At 50.1% G+C, this 13074-nt stretch overlaps 3 protein-coding genes across 3 annotated transcripts; 1 reads left to right on the plus strand and 2 right to left on the minus strand.

The window, feature by feature from the left end:
* Positions 1-8049: 8049 nt before the first annotated feature.
* EI90DRAFT_2944133 (uncharacterized protein) lies at positions 8050-9291 on the minus strand (the record flags this gene model as incomplete). Its single annotated transcript, XM_039055309.1, has 2 exons — positions 8050-8822; positions 8874-9291. Coding segments are annotated over 2 exons (1191 nt in total), but the record flags the coding sequence as incomplete, so codon positions are not given.
* A 287-nt stretch (positions 9292-9578) lies between these two features.
* On the minus strand, positions 9579-10302 carry EI90DRAFT_2944264 (uncharacterized protein; the record flags this gene model as incomplete). Its single annotated transcript, XM_039055313.1, has 2 exons — positions 9579-9943; positions 10026-10302. Coding segments are annotated over 2 exons (642 nt in total), but the record flags the coding sequence as incomplete, so codon positions are not given.
* Positions 10303-11154: 852 nt separating this feature from the next.
* EI90DRAFT_3134225 (uncharacterized protein) lies at positions 11155-12076 on the plus strand (the record flags this gene model as incomplete). The annotated part of the gene is made up of 2 exons (XM_039064645.1): positions 11155-11283; positions 11357-12076. 2 exons carry the CDS (start codon positions 11155-11157, stop codon positions 12074-12076), a joined length of 849 nt encoding a protein of 282 aa, XP_038909227.1.
* Between the last annotated feature and the right edge of the window lie 998 nt (positions 12077-13074).

Below are 13074 nucleotides of genomic sequence, written 5' to 3' on the forward strand. Positions count from 1 at the left end.
GTCACCCGGGTGTCCCTGTGGGGGATCCCGAGGGCGTCCGCTGTGAACACGCGAGCTGGACATAGCGGGGGTCGCCCAAGGCGCCTGGGCTGGGCGTGTCGTGAGCACGCTGTGGGTGGGTCAATGGTACATTGATACAAGGAAAGGTTGTCCGTGTAGAATAAAGAGAAAATAAAGAGAAGGTGAAATAAGTAAAGAGAGAGTGGAATGGAGAAAGAAAGAAAGAAGAAGGGGGGAGGAGGTAGGGGAAGACTGGGTGGCGGGGTACCGGGCGAAGTGGGGCCGGGTGGGGCCGGGTCAGGCGGGTGTGCCCTGACATTCCCTTTCGGGACTACTATTTGGGTCGTTCCTCCTTCTCCAAGTCAGGTTATCAGCCCGTCTTTTACAGAGAAGTTTTTGAAATTCCCCGGGTTCTCTAGGATTTCCTGGTGGATCTGGCTTTTCAAGTATCCAGATTTTATTGCCTCAATGAGGTCTTTTTCTTCGAATTGTTTTCGAAGGTTCTCTTCTGGAGTTATGATTTCTTCCAGATTTTGGGTGCTCCCCCCTAGAGTTTCCTCTAGGTTATTGCTCCCCCCTAGAGCTTCCTCTAGGGTATTTCTCGCACATATCGCTGCGAGTCTCTTTTTCTCTGAGTTTTTACTCAGGGTACTGCTTAGTAGCAGTTCTTCATATTCCTCGATTCTGTCGGGGATGATATCTTCTGCATTTTTGTCCAGGTGGATGTCCGCCAAAACATAATCGTCGAAATGCAGATCCTCGTCTGTTGACGAGTCGTAGTATCGTGAGAGTGCATCTGCCACTTTATTTTTGTGGCCTTCCACATATTTTATTTCGCAATTGAAGCTTGCAAAAAAGGCTTGCCATCTCAGGTGTCTCCCTGAGTTGTGGTTTTTCGCTTTGAAATATTCCAAAGCTTTGTGGTCCGTGATTACTGTGAATTCACGGCCTCCCATGAGGTTGTCTTGCCATCTCATGAGCGCTTCGAGGACACCCAGTGCCTCGAGCTCGTAGGCGAAGTACCTACATTGTGTGTTGGTGAACTTTTTGGACATGAATGCGGCCAGGCGGCAAATCTGCCACCTTTCGCCTTGTCCAATTAATGCACCCATGCCCGCTGGGCATGCGTCTGTTATGACCCAGACATGGAGTTTGGTCCTCTCTTCTTCTGAGAGGCTTTCCGATGGGTTCCACTGGACGGGCTTCAGGATCGGAGCCCTGCATGCTAGACGTTTGATTTCGTTGAAGCATTTCTGGTGGAGTGGTGTCCACCTGAATGTCTGCTTGTTTGAGCAGATTGTTTGCAGTGGTCCTGTGTAACCGCTGACGTTTGGCATGAATATCGATAGATATTCTACCATTCCCAGGAATCTTAGGACTCCTGTGTGGTCTACTGGCTCTCGCCAGTTGCGGATTTTTTCCATTTTATCCGCTTGAGCGTGGATGCCCTGTTCATCCACTTGGCTTCCTAGAACGTCTAGGATTGGGGCAAATGGCTGGAATTTTTTCTGGCTTATGTAGAATTTCGCCCCTTTTAGGCGAGTGAATAACCACAATAGTGCTTTATTGTGGTTTTCCACCGAGCTTGTGCTGGTGAATATATCGTCGAACCAGACGTGTAGGCGTCTGCCTACTTCTCCTTGTAGTTCCCAGGTCAGTGCGTGCTGGAAGGTGCAGGGAGCATTGCAGTCTCCTTGCTGCATCGTGTTCGAGTTGTACGTCCCATGGGGCGTGGAGAATGTCGTCCTATGGACGTCGTCTGGATCCACACGTATTTGTTCGTATGCGTCCGACATATCGATCTTAGATCAGTATGTTGCTCTGGCGACTGATTCCTGGATCAGTCGCATGTCTGGCATTGGTGTGACGTCGAGGATCGTGTTTGAGTTACGGTTCCTCGCGTCTATTACCGTGCGCAAGGATCCATCTGCTTTGTGGATGCACAGTAGCGGGCATGCTCACTCGCTGTTCGTGGGATACCACCATCCTGCTTTTACATAGCGATCTATTTTGGTCGCTAGTGCTTCCTGCAGTGCTGCGGGACATCTCGGGGTGTTTTCCTGAAATTTCTTGTTCGGATCCTTCAATGGGATTCGATGGTTCACCTCCCTCAGGGGGGGCATTTCTAATGGCGCTGGCACCATTACGGTTTCAAATTTTTCTCTCCACCACTCCCTGAGTATTTCGAACTCGGGGTTGTTCATGGAGAGACCTTCCAGGTGTGGTACGTCTGGAAGTTCTAGTCCTTCCGGACTAGGATTGGGCCAACCTTCAGGGTATTTTCTTGTGATTACCCTGAGGTGTGTTTCGATCCTGCCTCCCTGTCAGGGGGGCTTCTTTTTTGGTTGTTCTCAGGCTCTTGCTCGAGTTTTCCATCCGTGTGATCTCGTCACACGGTCTTCGCTTATTCCAAGGGTGTCTATGTTGCCCTTGTTTGCCGTTCTCACTTTGTGGGACCAGAAGTCTAAGCTTACCTGGTTTTTGTTTAACCAGGGGGCGCCAAAGATGGCGTCGTATCTGTCGATGTTTATTACATCGAAGTAGTGTTTTTCTACGTGGCCATTGATTTCAACGTCCACGTTGGTTCCGAACAGGATCTGTGATCTTGTTCCTTTCGTCCCCATTTGAAGGACGACTGGGTTCTCCAATTGGAGAATTGGGATGTGGACCATGTGGACAAAGTCCGGCGATAAAGCATCCGTTTCGGCTCCACTATCAAATAGCACATAGGCTTTTATGCCTGCTATTTTTATGTGAGCCGTTAGCGTTCTCTTCGTTGAGAGCGGTCCGTTTGCGGGGTATTTTCCTGCGTCTTTTGAGATGCGGAATTTCGCATCGAACAAGGGGGACTGGGTTTCGATGGACTTTTGGTCCTTCTTCCCTTTGTCCTTGTTTTCCTTGGGTACTTTGGTGTATTTCCCCAAGGCGTCTTTTCTTGGTGCTTCCACCAAGGCTTCGGCAACTTTTTCGTCTGCTGTGTTTTCTAGCTGGTGTGCTACCGCCAGTTTGATTTTATAATTTATGTCATCATGGTCGACGACTGACATTGGGCCCATTCTTATGGTCCCAACGTTGACTTCCTCACCCTCTGAGTTGAGTATTGAGGTCCTTCATATGGGTCCTCTACTTCGAAGCTTGATGCTTCGGAGTTACCAGAGTTGTTCTCTGGTTTCTCATCTGATGAGCCTTTCGACTCTTCATCCGATGAGTTCGTGATTTCCATGGCAGCTATGCGCCTTGGTTTTTCATCGCTCGTTATACTGTGTCTTGGGCAATCTTTTGTTTGCCCTATTTTGCTGCATTTGCCGCAAATTGGAACTGACTTTTGGTCAGTTTTCCTTGAGTTTTTCGAGGATGTATCCTCTTTCCATCTGGGTTTCAGCTCTTCCACTTTCTTTCCTGATGGGAGGGTGTCAGGGCACACCCGCCTGACCCGGGCCCACCCGGGCCCACCCGGCCACACCACTCCCGCTCCCCGCTGTCTATCCCCTCCCCCCTCCTTCCTCCCTCTCCTCCCCCTTCTTTTCCCTTTTCTTTCCCCTTTCTTTATTTCATTCTTCTCATTTTCTTCTTCCTGTTTATTTCTTTCTATCTACACGGACCACCTTCCCTTGTATCGATGTACGATTGACCCGTCCGGCCCACACACCCCGGACGGCTTCCTGCCGTGCCCAGCACGCGCGCATGTAGCGGACGCTCTCGGGATCCCCCACGGGGACACCTGGATGCCTGCGGCTGCCTCCGAGGATGACGTGGCACCTGTCATGTGACTCAAGCCGCATGTACATAAATGTACCTGAAGTGGGAACCGAAGAAGTAACCTTCTTCTCACATTCTCCACTTCAGTCTGAGTGGCCAGGGACCACTGTCCCGGATCGGGCCCGCCAGTACGCACGCCCGCTCCACACCCCGCGACGGCCTCAGTGCCGGGCATTACCCCCGGGCCCTCTCGACCCCGGACGCGTCCCTGACAGAGGGCTCTGCCACGGCTCGTTGTTGCCGTGGTAGTTGTTCGGGTATAGTAACCTGATTTGTAGGCTGAAGACATCTTCAGCCCGTCAATTATCTCGTCTACACAAGATATTGCTTTTAACATCTCCTCGTTTGAGGAGAAGTCTGCTCTGATTCTATCATGAGCGATCATTTCCCTCTTCCATTTGAGGGGAATGTAGTTTAGGAACCTGGCGTTGAAGGACACCTGGTCTGGAGGCGTCACCATCTGGGACGCTGCTTTTGACAGTTCTAAGTAGAACTGTTTTAGGCCTTTTTCCGCTTCGTATTTGACGTTGCGGTATTTCTTTGTCGCGTTCAACGTGGCGGAGGCTTTGATGAAGGTTCTCATCAATATGTTGAGAACTTCAAGGAACATGCCCTCATCTCCTCTGAGGAGAGTTTCATCTCGGAGTCTAATTCCGAGGTCAAACGCGGGTCCCCCTAATCCACGAATCAAGCAGTCCAGGTGGACTTCGTCAAATTGGGGACCTTTGCATCCTCGCGAGGCGAGGAATCCCAGTAGTTCTGTGAACCACTGCCAGAACGATTCCATGTCGTTCTCCCCTGACCATTTCTTGTCAGGAAATGCCGGCCCATTCTTTAGGGCTTCTGGCTTCACTCCTTCTGGGTAGGGAGTGAGTATTCTCACTTCAGCCATTCTTATGGCCTTTTCATACCATTTCTCCAGGTACTCTTCTTGCTCCCCTGCCTTCATGGGGTCACTATCCAATGGAGATCTCTCCTTTGGGGGGGTTTTTGCTGGGGGAAATCTTCCTCACAGCGTTTCTTTGGTTTCAGGCGAATTTGCCTGAAGTTGTATTTGTATTCTCTCATTGTTTTGAGAGGGTGTGAATGAGTTACCTCTCTGTTCGAGAGGTCCGTCATAAGTGGATGTTTGGCCGAACCTTTGGTACGTGCCAATTCTCCTTCTAATCTCTGAACAATGCCTTCTTTCGGCATCGTCTTCTCCTATCCTTGGGAGAAGGATCTCCTTAGCGTCTCTGTCGAGTCACTGATGATATTCCAGTGTGCTTTCACTGGTGGTTCTTTTCGTGAATTTTTCACAAGTTCTATTTATGTCCTGGACCGTGGTCCAGGGGTGTCTATTTGTTTCCTCACTTTTTTGTGAGAAGTTTATTTCCTTCAGCAAATCTGTTTGTTCGCTGATTTTTTCAGTCAATGCGTCGATTGCGTTGGCCATTCTTTCTAGAGTTATCTCTAGACGAGCCATGCTATTATGGTTCGTTTCCTCGATCTTTTTTTGGATCGAGTTTATCGCGTTTATTATGCGTGATTCCTGGTTTTCCAGGAGGAAGTTTGGTTGGGCGAGCAGTGACTCTCCCCAGTTGACATTTCCGCTTCTGGGGGTTCCAGAATGGGTTCTTGGAGTGAACACTCCACGCTCGCTTTGTTTAGGCGAGGCCGTTGCGGAGGGTGCTTCCCTTTCATAGAGGGGTCTGTTCGCTGGTTTCTCCTTACTTTTACGTAAGGCTTCCTCAGCAAACTCCCTCATTTCAGTTCGCCTCCTCATCATTATCTCGGAGACCTCCTCCGAAGTTGGCGACCTTGCCTTGTCTGGCATGGTGTGTGGGAGTGTAAACAGCGGAAGTTCTTTTGGAGCTTCCGTGCTCTGGGAGATCCTGCTCTCAGGGCGTATTTTCGCGCCTTCTTGGGCTTTCAGCCTGAGAAGAAGTTGATCTTCACTTTCTGTCCTCCATTCAGACGGAACCTGGAACAAGTCCAGTAGTTTTTCGGATAGCCGTCGTGGGGGCTCTTCCCTTTGTTTCCCTTTGTCTGCCTTTGGGGCTTGACTTGGGGACGTGAGGGGGGACTCCAGGGGATAGTGGGGCCCTGGAGTTTCCTGCGACTCTATCCGATCAGCTTTTTGGGCTGATCGTTCAGCGCTTACATGTTTTTCGCGCAAGTCGATCACCTCGTGAGGAGGTGATGGATCTTCCCCAGCTTGGGTTAGATCGGTATGTTGTGGAGTTCTGGGGGTATTTCACCCCGCACTTACTCCACGTAAGTTTCTAAAGCCTTCAGGGACCAGCCCTGAGGTGGTTGCTATTGCCGGATCATGTTGATCCTCGTCGTCGTCTGACAACAGCTTTTGGTTTGAATCTCCCTTGATGGGAGATTGCGGTTTCTTTACAAACCGCTCATTTCTTTTTAGTGTCGCTGCAGATGCGACCTTGCCCTTGCGGGCGTGTTTAGGCACCATAGGTGCTTCTGAGTCAGATGTTAAGATTGTGTAGTTGTGGGTTGTGTTGTAAAACACACCTCATGCACTTAAAAAAGTGTGAGGTCTTAGGGTGGCTCAGCACACAAGGCCGTAAGTGATACAAGATAGTGTATTTTACGGTGGTGTGTAAGCGGTTACCCGGAGGTTCCCGCTTGCCCACGTGACTATGTGTATCTAATTTACATGTGACTCGGGGTTCGGGGCTATTGCCCTGACACACAGACATGCTTCCTCTTGCCCAGGCTCTCGGGGTACCCACCACCCCGGGTGAAGGAAAGTCCCTGCTCCTGCTTGAGAACATTTATATGGCTGTTCGCAAGAGTATTTGTGAGAAGTTCAAGTCACATTGGCCAGTCAAATCCAGGGGAATCATATCACACAACACGGAGGTGACACAAGTGATATCCATCTCTGACAATACCTTGGACACATTATCTCACAGGCATTCAGCTGTGGACGATCACCCTGACTCCATCAAATGGAAAGAACTGCAGAGCGCTGCAGACGCTCTGTGTACGTTGACAGGAAGGGAGCCCAAGTGGTACATAGGTGATTGCAATTGGCCATAGCGTGTTTGGAATGTGATGCCTGCTTGTCCTTGTATCTGTCAGGGCACAGCCCTTGACCCCACTCACCCTCAGACACCCTCACCCTTCTCCTAACCACCCTCTCTCTACATTTCCCCATTTCCCCTTATCCTTCCCCCCACTGTTTCACATAATGACGCGCACGCGCGAACCCGTGGGAACGTTCTGGGCAAGCGACTCACCCAGAAATGTACAGCCACAACCGTGGGAACATTCTGGGCGAGCAGCTCGCCCAGAACTTTCCCACGGGTCACACCCGTTATGGAAAGTCGGCAGCAAGCGGGAACTGTATAGTTCCTAGGGTCCTTTTGTGTCGGCCTCACAGGGGGCTGAGAAGCTTACCCTTCTTCTCAGCTCATTCCCTGTGAAGGCAAGTGTACTTACCCGCTTTTCAATGAATACCAGCTCATTCCCTGTGAAGGCTGAGGCCAGTCCCCTCAGCGACTTTGAGGAGTTAGCACCTGGGGAGAGTACCCCAGCTTCCACACCCGGCCTCGCCCTCCGGCCACTCCCAGCTGGGGTCCGGATCCTCACAGTATCCTTGTGTTCATGTTCATGTTCCCCTCCTCTTTCCTTGTCCTTGCACTCCCACTCCTGCCATCATCCTCTCTGTCCTATTGACTGTATACTAGGGTTTGAGACAGAAGTTTTTTTGCAACGTTTTTTGGTACAACTACTGTAGACCTAAAATGTTGCCTCAAATTTGTTGTTTGGGCACAAAACCAATGCCCAGTGCCAACTGTTACATAAGCCACGCTTGCACAAGTGCTGGAAAATTTTTCCCAGGGCATCCTGCTGCATAACCACTTTAATTCCATTATTTTTCCCACTCTAACAAAGAGACCCCAGTGCAATGCAGCACTGTGGCCAACTCACAACATGATGTTGAGCTAACGGTGCCACCCTTGTTATTCCCGCTGTCAGTGTGCCATTGAGGCCACTACAACTAGGCCACAACTGGGCACGACACATAACTCCTAAATCGTTTACCGGACTTCTATTCTCATTACACTGTTGGAAAGGTGTGATTTTTCTCTTTTTTATGATACCAAAAAATCGCCACGGCACAAGTATTATGATTCACTATGATTAGAATAGCATCACAAGGTCACAACCATGTTCACTGACCCCCTGGTGGACGAGTGGTGGACAACCATGCATCAGAATCAGGATTTCACGAGCCACTGCAAAAAGGGCATCATCCCCATCGGTATGTACTATTGACTGCTACTCAAACATGTAACCAATCATAGCGATATCATGCTCAGCCTTAATAAGCTGGTCATCAGATGCTCCTTCGGGTCGCTTGATTTCAACATCATTCACGTTCATTGGATATCGCACTTCTCCAATTTTACCTGCCCAGTCAAAGTCGACTAGGAGGATCCCAGGCTTACCGTCTTTCCGGACCATGATGTTGGTAGTTCGAATGTCACCATGCACAAATTCATTTTGGTGGAGGTCGGTCACCTTCCTTTCGATTTCGGATTTGAACGAGGCTTTCATGTCTGAACACCGCAACTCATGATAATCATCACCAATCAAACCCATGACAACCATATGCCAACCCCCGGGAATGTCCTGAAAGCCCTCCAAAGCAGGTGCACATTTCAATGCGACGCATTTGAGATGTGCATCCTTGGAGTACCGATGGGTGAACTTGATGAATATTTTCTTATCACCAGCGGTACCAGAGAATAAGAGTCTCTTGTGGTCGAGCCACGATAAGTATTCAAATGCGCAGTTCTCGCCGCTGTCCAGGGAAATGAAATCGGTGGGATACGGAAAGTTGACGGTAGGATCGACCGTTATCTGTGGAAGTTCGGATTTGTAGTAGTGGTTCAACGCGAAGATCGCCTTCCTTGTTGCACCCAAAAAACGTGCAGTTTGCATACGCATATTGACGTCGGATGCATGGTAGAAGAGCGGCAAAGTGGGGGCCAGGACCTGGACATGAGGGTAAATGGTCCAGAGGGCACCTGCAAAGCCAATGTGGGCGCCTAGAATATGAACTTAAGGGTACATCCAGGAAACACACGCGTAGTACTCACCAGTGAGGTAGAGAATAAAGCAAGGGAGACAGGAACGGGTTTTATCTACCGAGTGATCCCGTGTCAAGGCGTTATAATACCAGGCGGCCTCAAAGAGAGGATCAGCACCGCCCGTGGAGAGCTCTTGCTTGACTTCGAGGAGCGCATAGCAAAGGTTTTTATACCGAAGATCCCCATCAGTGCAATAGGACTTGATTTTGGTGGGCAAAAAGTCGAGTTTATAATCTGAAAAGTGATTTCGAGCTGTTTGAGCCCTGGCGTCCTCATTCTCAAAAAAAGCCGACATAGAATGGGAGAACTTCGAGGCGAAATCATGATCTTCCTTGGTGGGTGTGTAAGTTTTGCAGTCATCTTGGAACTCGCTGAAGATGCGATGATACAGTGTAATGGGTACCGTCGCGTCGGCGATTGGGGGGCGGCTGAACGCGAACGCAGGGGGCGTCTTCTTCTGGTCGGCAGCAAAGGTATCGTGGACGCCTTTGGATGAAGGCGCTTTTTGTGAAAAGGCCTCACAATACTCCTTGCGGGCTTGGGAAACAAGCCCGCCTTTATACGGGAACGCGTGACGGGTGGAAGGGGTCCCCAGCCATTTAGTGAAGGCAGCTACAGCCAATTAATCTTGTATACCAATAACTGAGCTGAGCCAACGAAACCATAACTTACTATCTGGCGGTACAAAGCGGGGCGGTCGCACGGTCAAACAGATTAGGAGTAACACAATAATTGGTCAATCATGCACTCACCAATACGTGGAACCTGGACGACAATGTGGAGATGTCTACGCTGAGGCGGATGGAGGAAAATCTCGGATAATATATCCACAGGTGATAGCGATCCGGCATCTTCAAGTTCAACCTTCTTCACATTCTCCTTGAAACTGTCATCGACCGGGATGGAAACCTTCCAGAGTGTGAGGGTCTTTGCGTCCATGTGTTCGAGAGCGAACTTATTCTTCTCCCTAACGATCTCCTTGAGGGTGCCGACAGACTCTGTACTCGCAATTTTGACCGGAAAGATATGGTCGGCATCATCGCCACGAACGAGACAATACAGTTCGAGAATAGGTGGATCTAATTGTGGCACTAAAGACGAGCTTGAATGAGAAAATATATCACAGACAGAGAAAGCACCGCGACTATCACTCACCAACACGCGGGGACCGAATAATGATGTGTAGGTTTTGATCATCAGGTTGATGCGGAAAAAGGTGGGACAATCTCTTCACAGACACTAGTACTTGTTTGTTTTCACGTTCAACATTCGCATCAAAACTGTCGTCGACTGGGATGGAAACCTTCCAGAGTGCGAGGTCATTGGCGTCAACGTGTTGGAAAGCGACCTGCTTCTTATCTTTGATTGCTTCCTTGAGGATGCCAACAGTCGCTGTCCTCGAAATTGCCACCGGGAACACTTGGGTAGCATCATCGCCAAGTAGCTAGCAGTTGAGATGGAGCGTGACAGACATGGATTATTGGCAAGTCTGAATGATCGTACAACCACGCATTCAAGTCCGCTTAGGAAAGGTTTCCCAACGCGGCGTCTGCGTTCACGGCTCCACCCGACATGAAGGGGACCCGTGACCTCCGCCCGGCGACATTAATTCCTGCCAAGTCAAATCGTGAGCGGTCCGACGGGTCCCTAGGTGGTGACCTTCTTCACTACAGCAGCTGCTAAGTACTATTGGGGTGCGGGTGCTGCACAATGAACCTATTCGAACTTAAGCTCATCTATGGTGCATGGCGTCAGATTCACACCTCGGGGAATATCAGGCGCTCCTTGCAATGGCAACCTCATGCTATGGAATGCAGTGATATTCGGACCAAGTAGCCGATGGAACATTCAAGCTGCTTCTGACGTTCGACGAGTCCTACCCGCCACCGTTGCCTAATATTCTCCATCCGAACGTTTATGCGAACGGAGAGCTTTGCTTCAGAATCGCTGGTCACCTACCCACGATGTCGCTGCGATACTAACGAGCATCCAAATGTTAGTTTCACGGTCCCATCCCTATGGGTTTCATTAGTTTTGACCCAAACCCTCGTCCAGGTCATCTTATCCTGTCAGGTATGGATTGGGTTTGGTGACTGTTCATGACTGACTTGCCTTCATAGTTCCGTTCCGCTATCAAACGAATGTTTCGCTCCCAACCATCCATCGTGAATGATAAAGTCAGATCTAATGCTTGATAGGCTATTCCTCACGCAGTGGACCCAACCTTTCGTTCAAAGTTTCCCTTTGGGATTTGGGAGAATATATCACTCGCAAAGCAGATCTTTGCACCATGACACGTGTCAGCAGGAACTGGAAAGCGGTCGCTGAACGTGCGATGTATCGCATTGTTTCACTTGAGGACGATACGATCGCACTGGGTTTCTTCCAATCGGTCATCGCTCGGCCAATTGCGGGGATCGTTTGTGTGGTCACTATTCATTGACCTGCCCGCTCATAATTTCCGGTTGGACCTTCCGAGAAATATACGCCAGAAGAAGACACCGAGGCTTCTTCTGCACGGAGCCTGCACTGACAATTTGAGAACCGTTGATAAGACTTGGGATTTGGGATTGCTCTCAAGGGTATTGACGCTCTGTCCCAACATCTTACAATTACGGCTTAGCATCATGCCAAGACTGCACAAAGCTTTCGCACCACCCCACCGAAAATATACAAGACCCCTTCGACGTCTCCAGATTTCTCCAAGAAGTCGCGGCGAAGCGAAGCCCGTGGCAATGCCCAGCTTAGGGCTGACTGGCCCATGCGAGGTCGTTAAAGCCCTAGTCCCAGGCAGACCGGTACGAGATGTCAGACTGATATGGTGTGAAGAGGATGGGAAACTTCTCGGGGCATTGACCGCGCTCGGGCAGTCGACCAGTCCAGTTTCCACGCTTACAATCCAATCTGTGGACCTACTGGATGAAAAGGCCATCGTTTTCACTGGACATGACCTTCCGTGCCTTGAATACCTCAGCATCGTTTCCCCTTATTTCCAGCTTCCGGACGACGACGTTGTGATGGTCCTCCAACGGAGCCTTGAAGGACTTCCGTGCCTGAAAGAGCTCAAGATAATGGTCCCGTATTTGCCAAACGAGAAATGGCGATCTTTCATATCAACTTGTGAGACGCCGATCGCGGTTCTTGGATGGAAAGTAGAGATACGCTGGGACATAGATGGGTGGGTGTCTTACGCGAGTGATGATGAGCACTAGCACCTAGAGGTCAGACTTCCTTTTCTCTTTTCTTTGTATGACGAAGTCAGCAGATCAGTCGATGAAAGTGTGGGCACGCAAAAGAGGGAGTTGATTGTAATTAACTTCATTATTTCAGACACTTTTCCACAAACTCCGAATTAGATCAAAAGATCGACACGAGTTCAGCGTGTTTTATCGGTCATGTCCAGATCCTTGCCGGCTGCTCAGAACACTGGGAACCAGTTTGTGACTGTGCTGTACTTTGCAGCTGCTCAATCCGCAACAGGTCTCCACACCGAGATGATTCCTTTCCCAGATACTTCACTCACGCTTGGTCAGCTCGCTCGTCTTCCAGCGGAACGTCACCCTGCTCTACAGGATGTCTTGAACGAGAGTTCGTGGAGTGTGGATGCTGAGATGAACGGGATGTGAATGAAGTTTACTTCAAGGGTGAAGAAGTCACTGTCATTTGCCCAGTATCTGGTGGTTAGCGTAGGCACCCTTCGCAATTAATTTCGACATGCTCGCCCAAACGCTATGCCATTGACCGATTATAATTAACTCCAGCGTACCTGAGGCTGTGGCATTGACCTGACCAACACTCGACGCCCACACCCCTGAAAGTGCAATGTTGTCATCAAACTCTTACTCATGATCCTCCATCACTATCCGCCACCCTTGGTCGTCCCCATCGCTAGGTGTCCTACTGTACGCTCTTCCAGAAATCGACCCAAGGAACGGGCGCCATGCTGCACCACCCAAGGGAACAGGGGAGCGCGATCGACCCGGAGCACGCGGAAGAGGCGGAGGTTCATAAACACTGTAGGTACATAGCCATCCAGTACAGCCGATAATCCCGACACCACAAGCCAGCGGACTCCGTCACCCCGCCACACCAACCAGGCACCCTTACCATGTATTGCCGATCCCCTCAGGTTGTGGTGTCGCGGGACTGCCGCACTGCCGCATATCAACGCAACAACCTTCTCCGTGCGCTCTTATGCATGGTGCTACAC

Source organism: Cantharellus anzutake (genome assembly GCF_015039405.1).
Source record: "Cantharellus anzutake strain C23 chromosome Unknown EI90scaffold_115, whole genome shotgun sequence".
Classification (NCBI taxonomy): domain Eukaryota; kingdom Fungi; phylum Basidiomycota; class Agaricomycetes; order Cantharellales; family Hydnaceae; genus Cantharellus; species Cantharellus anzutake.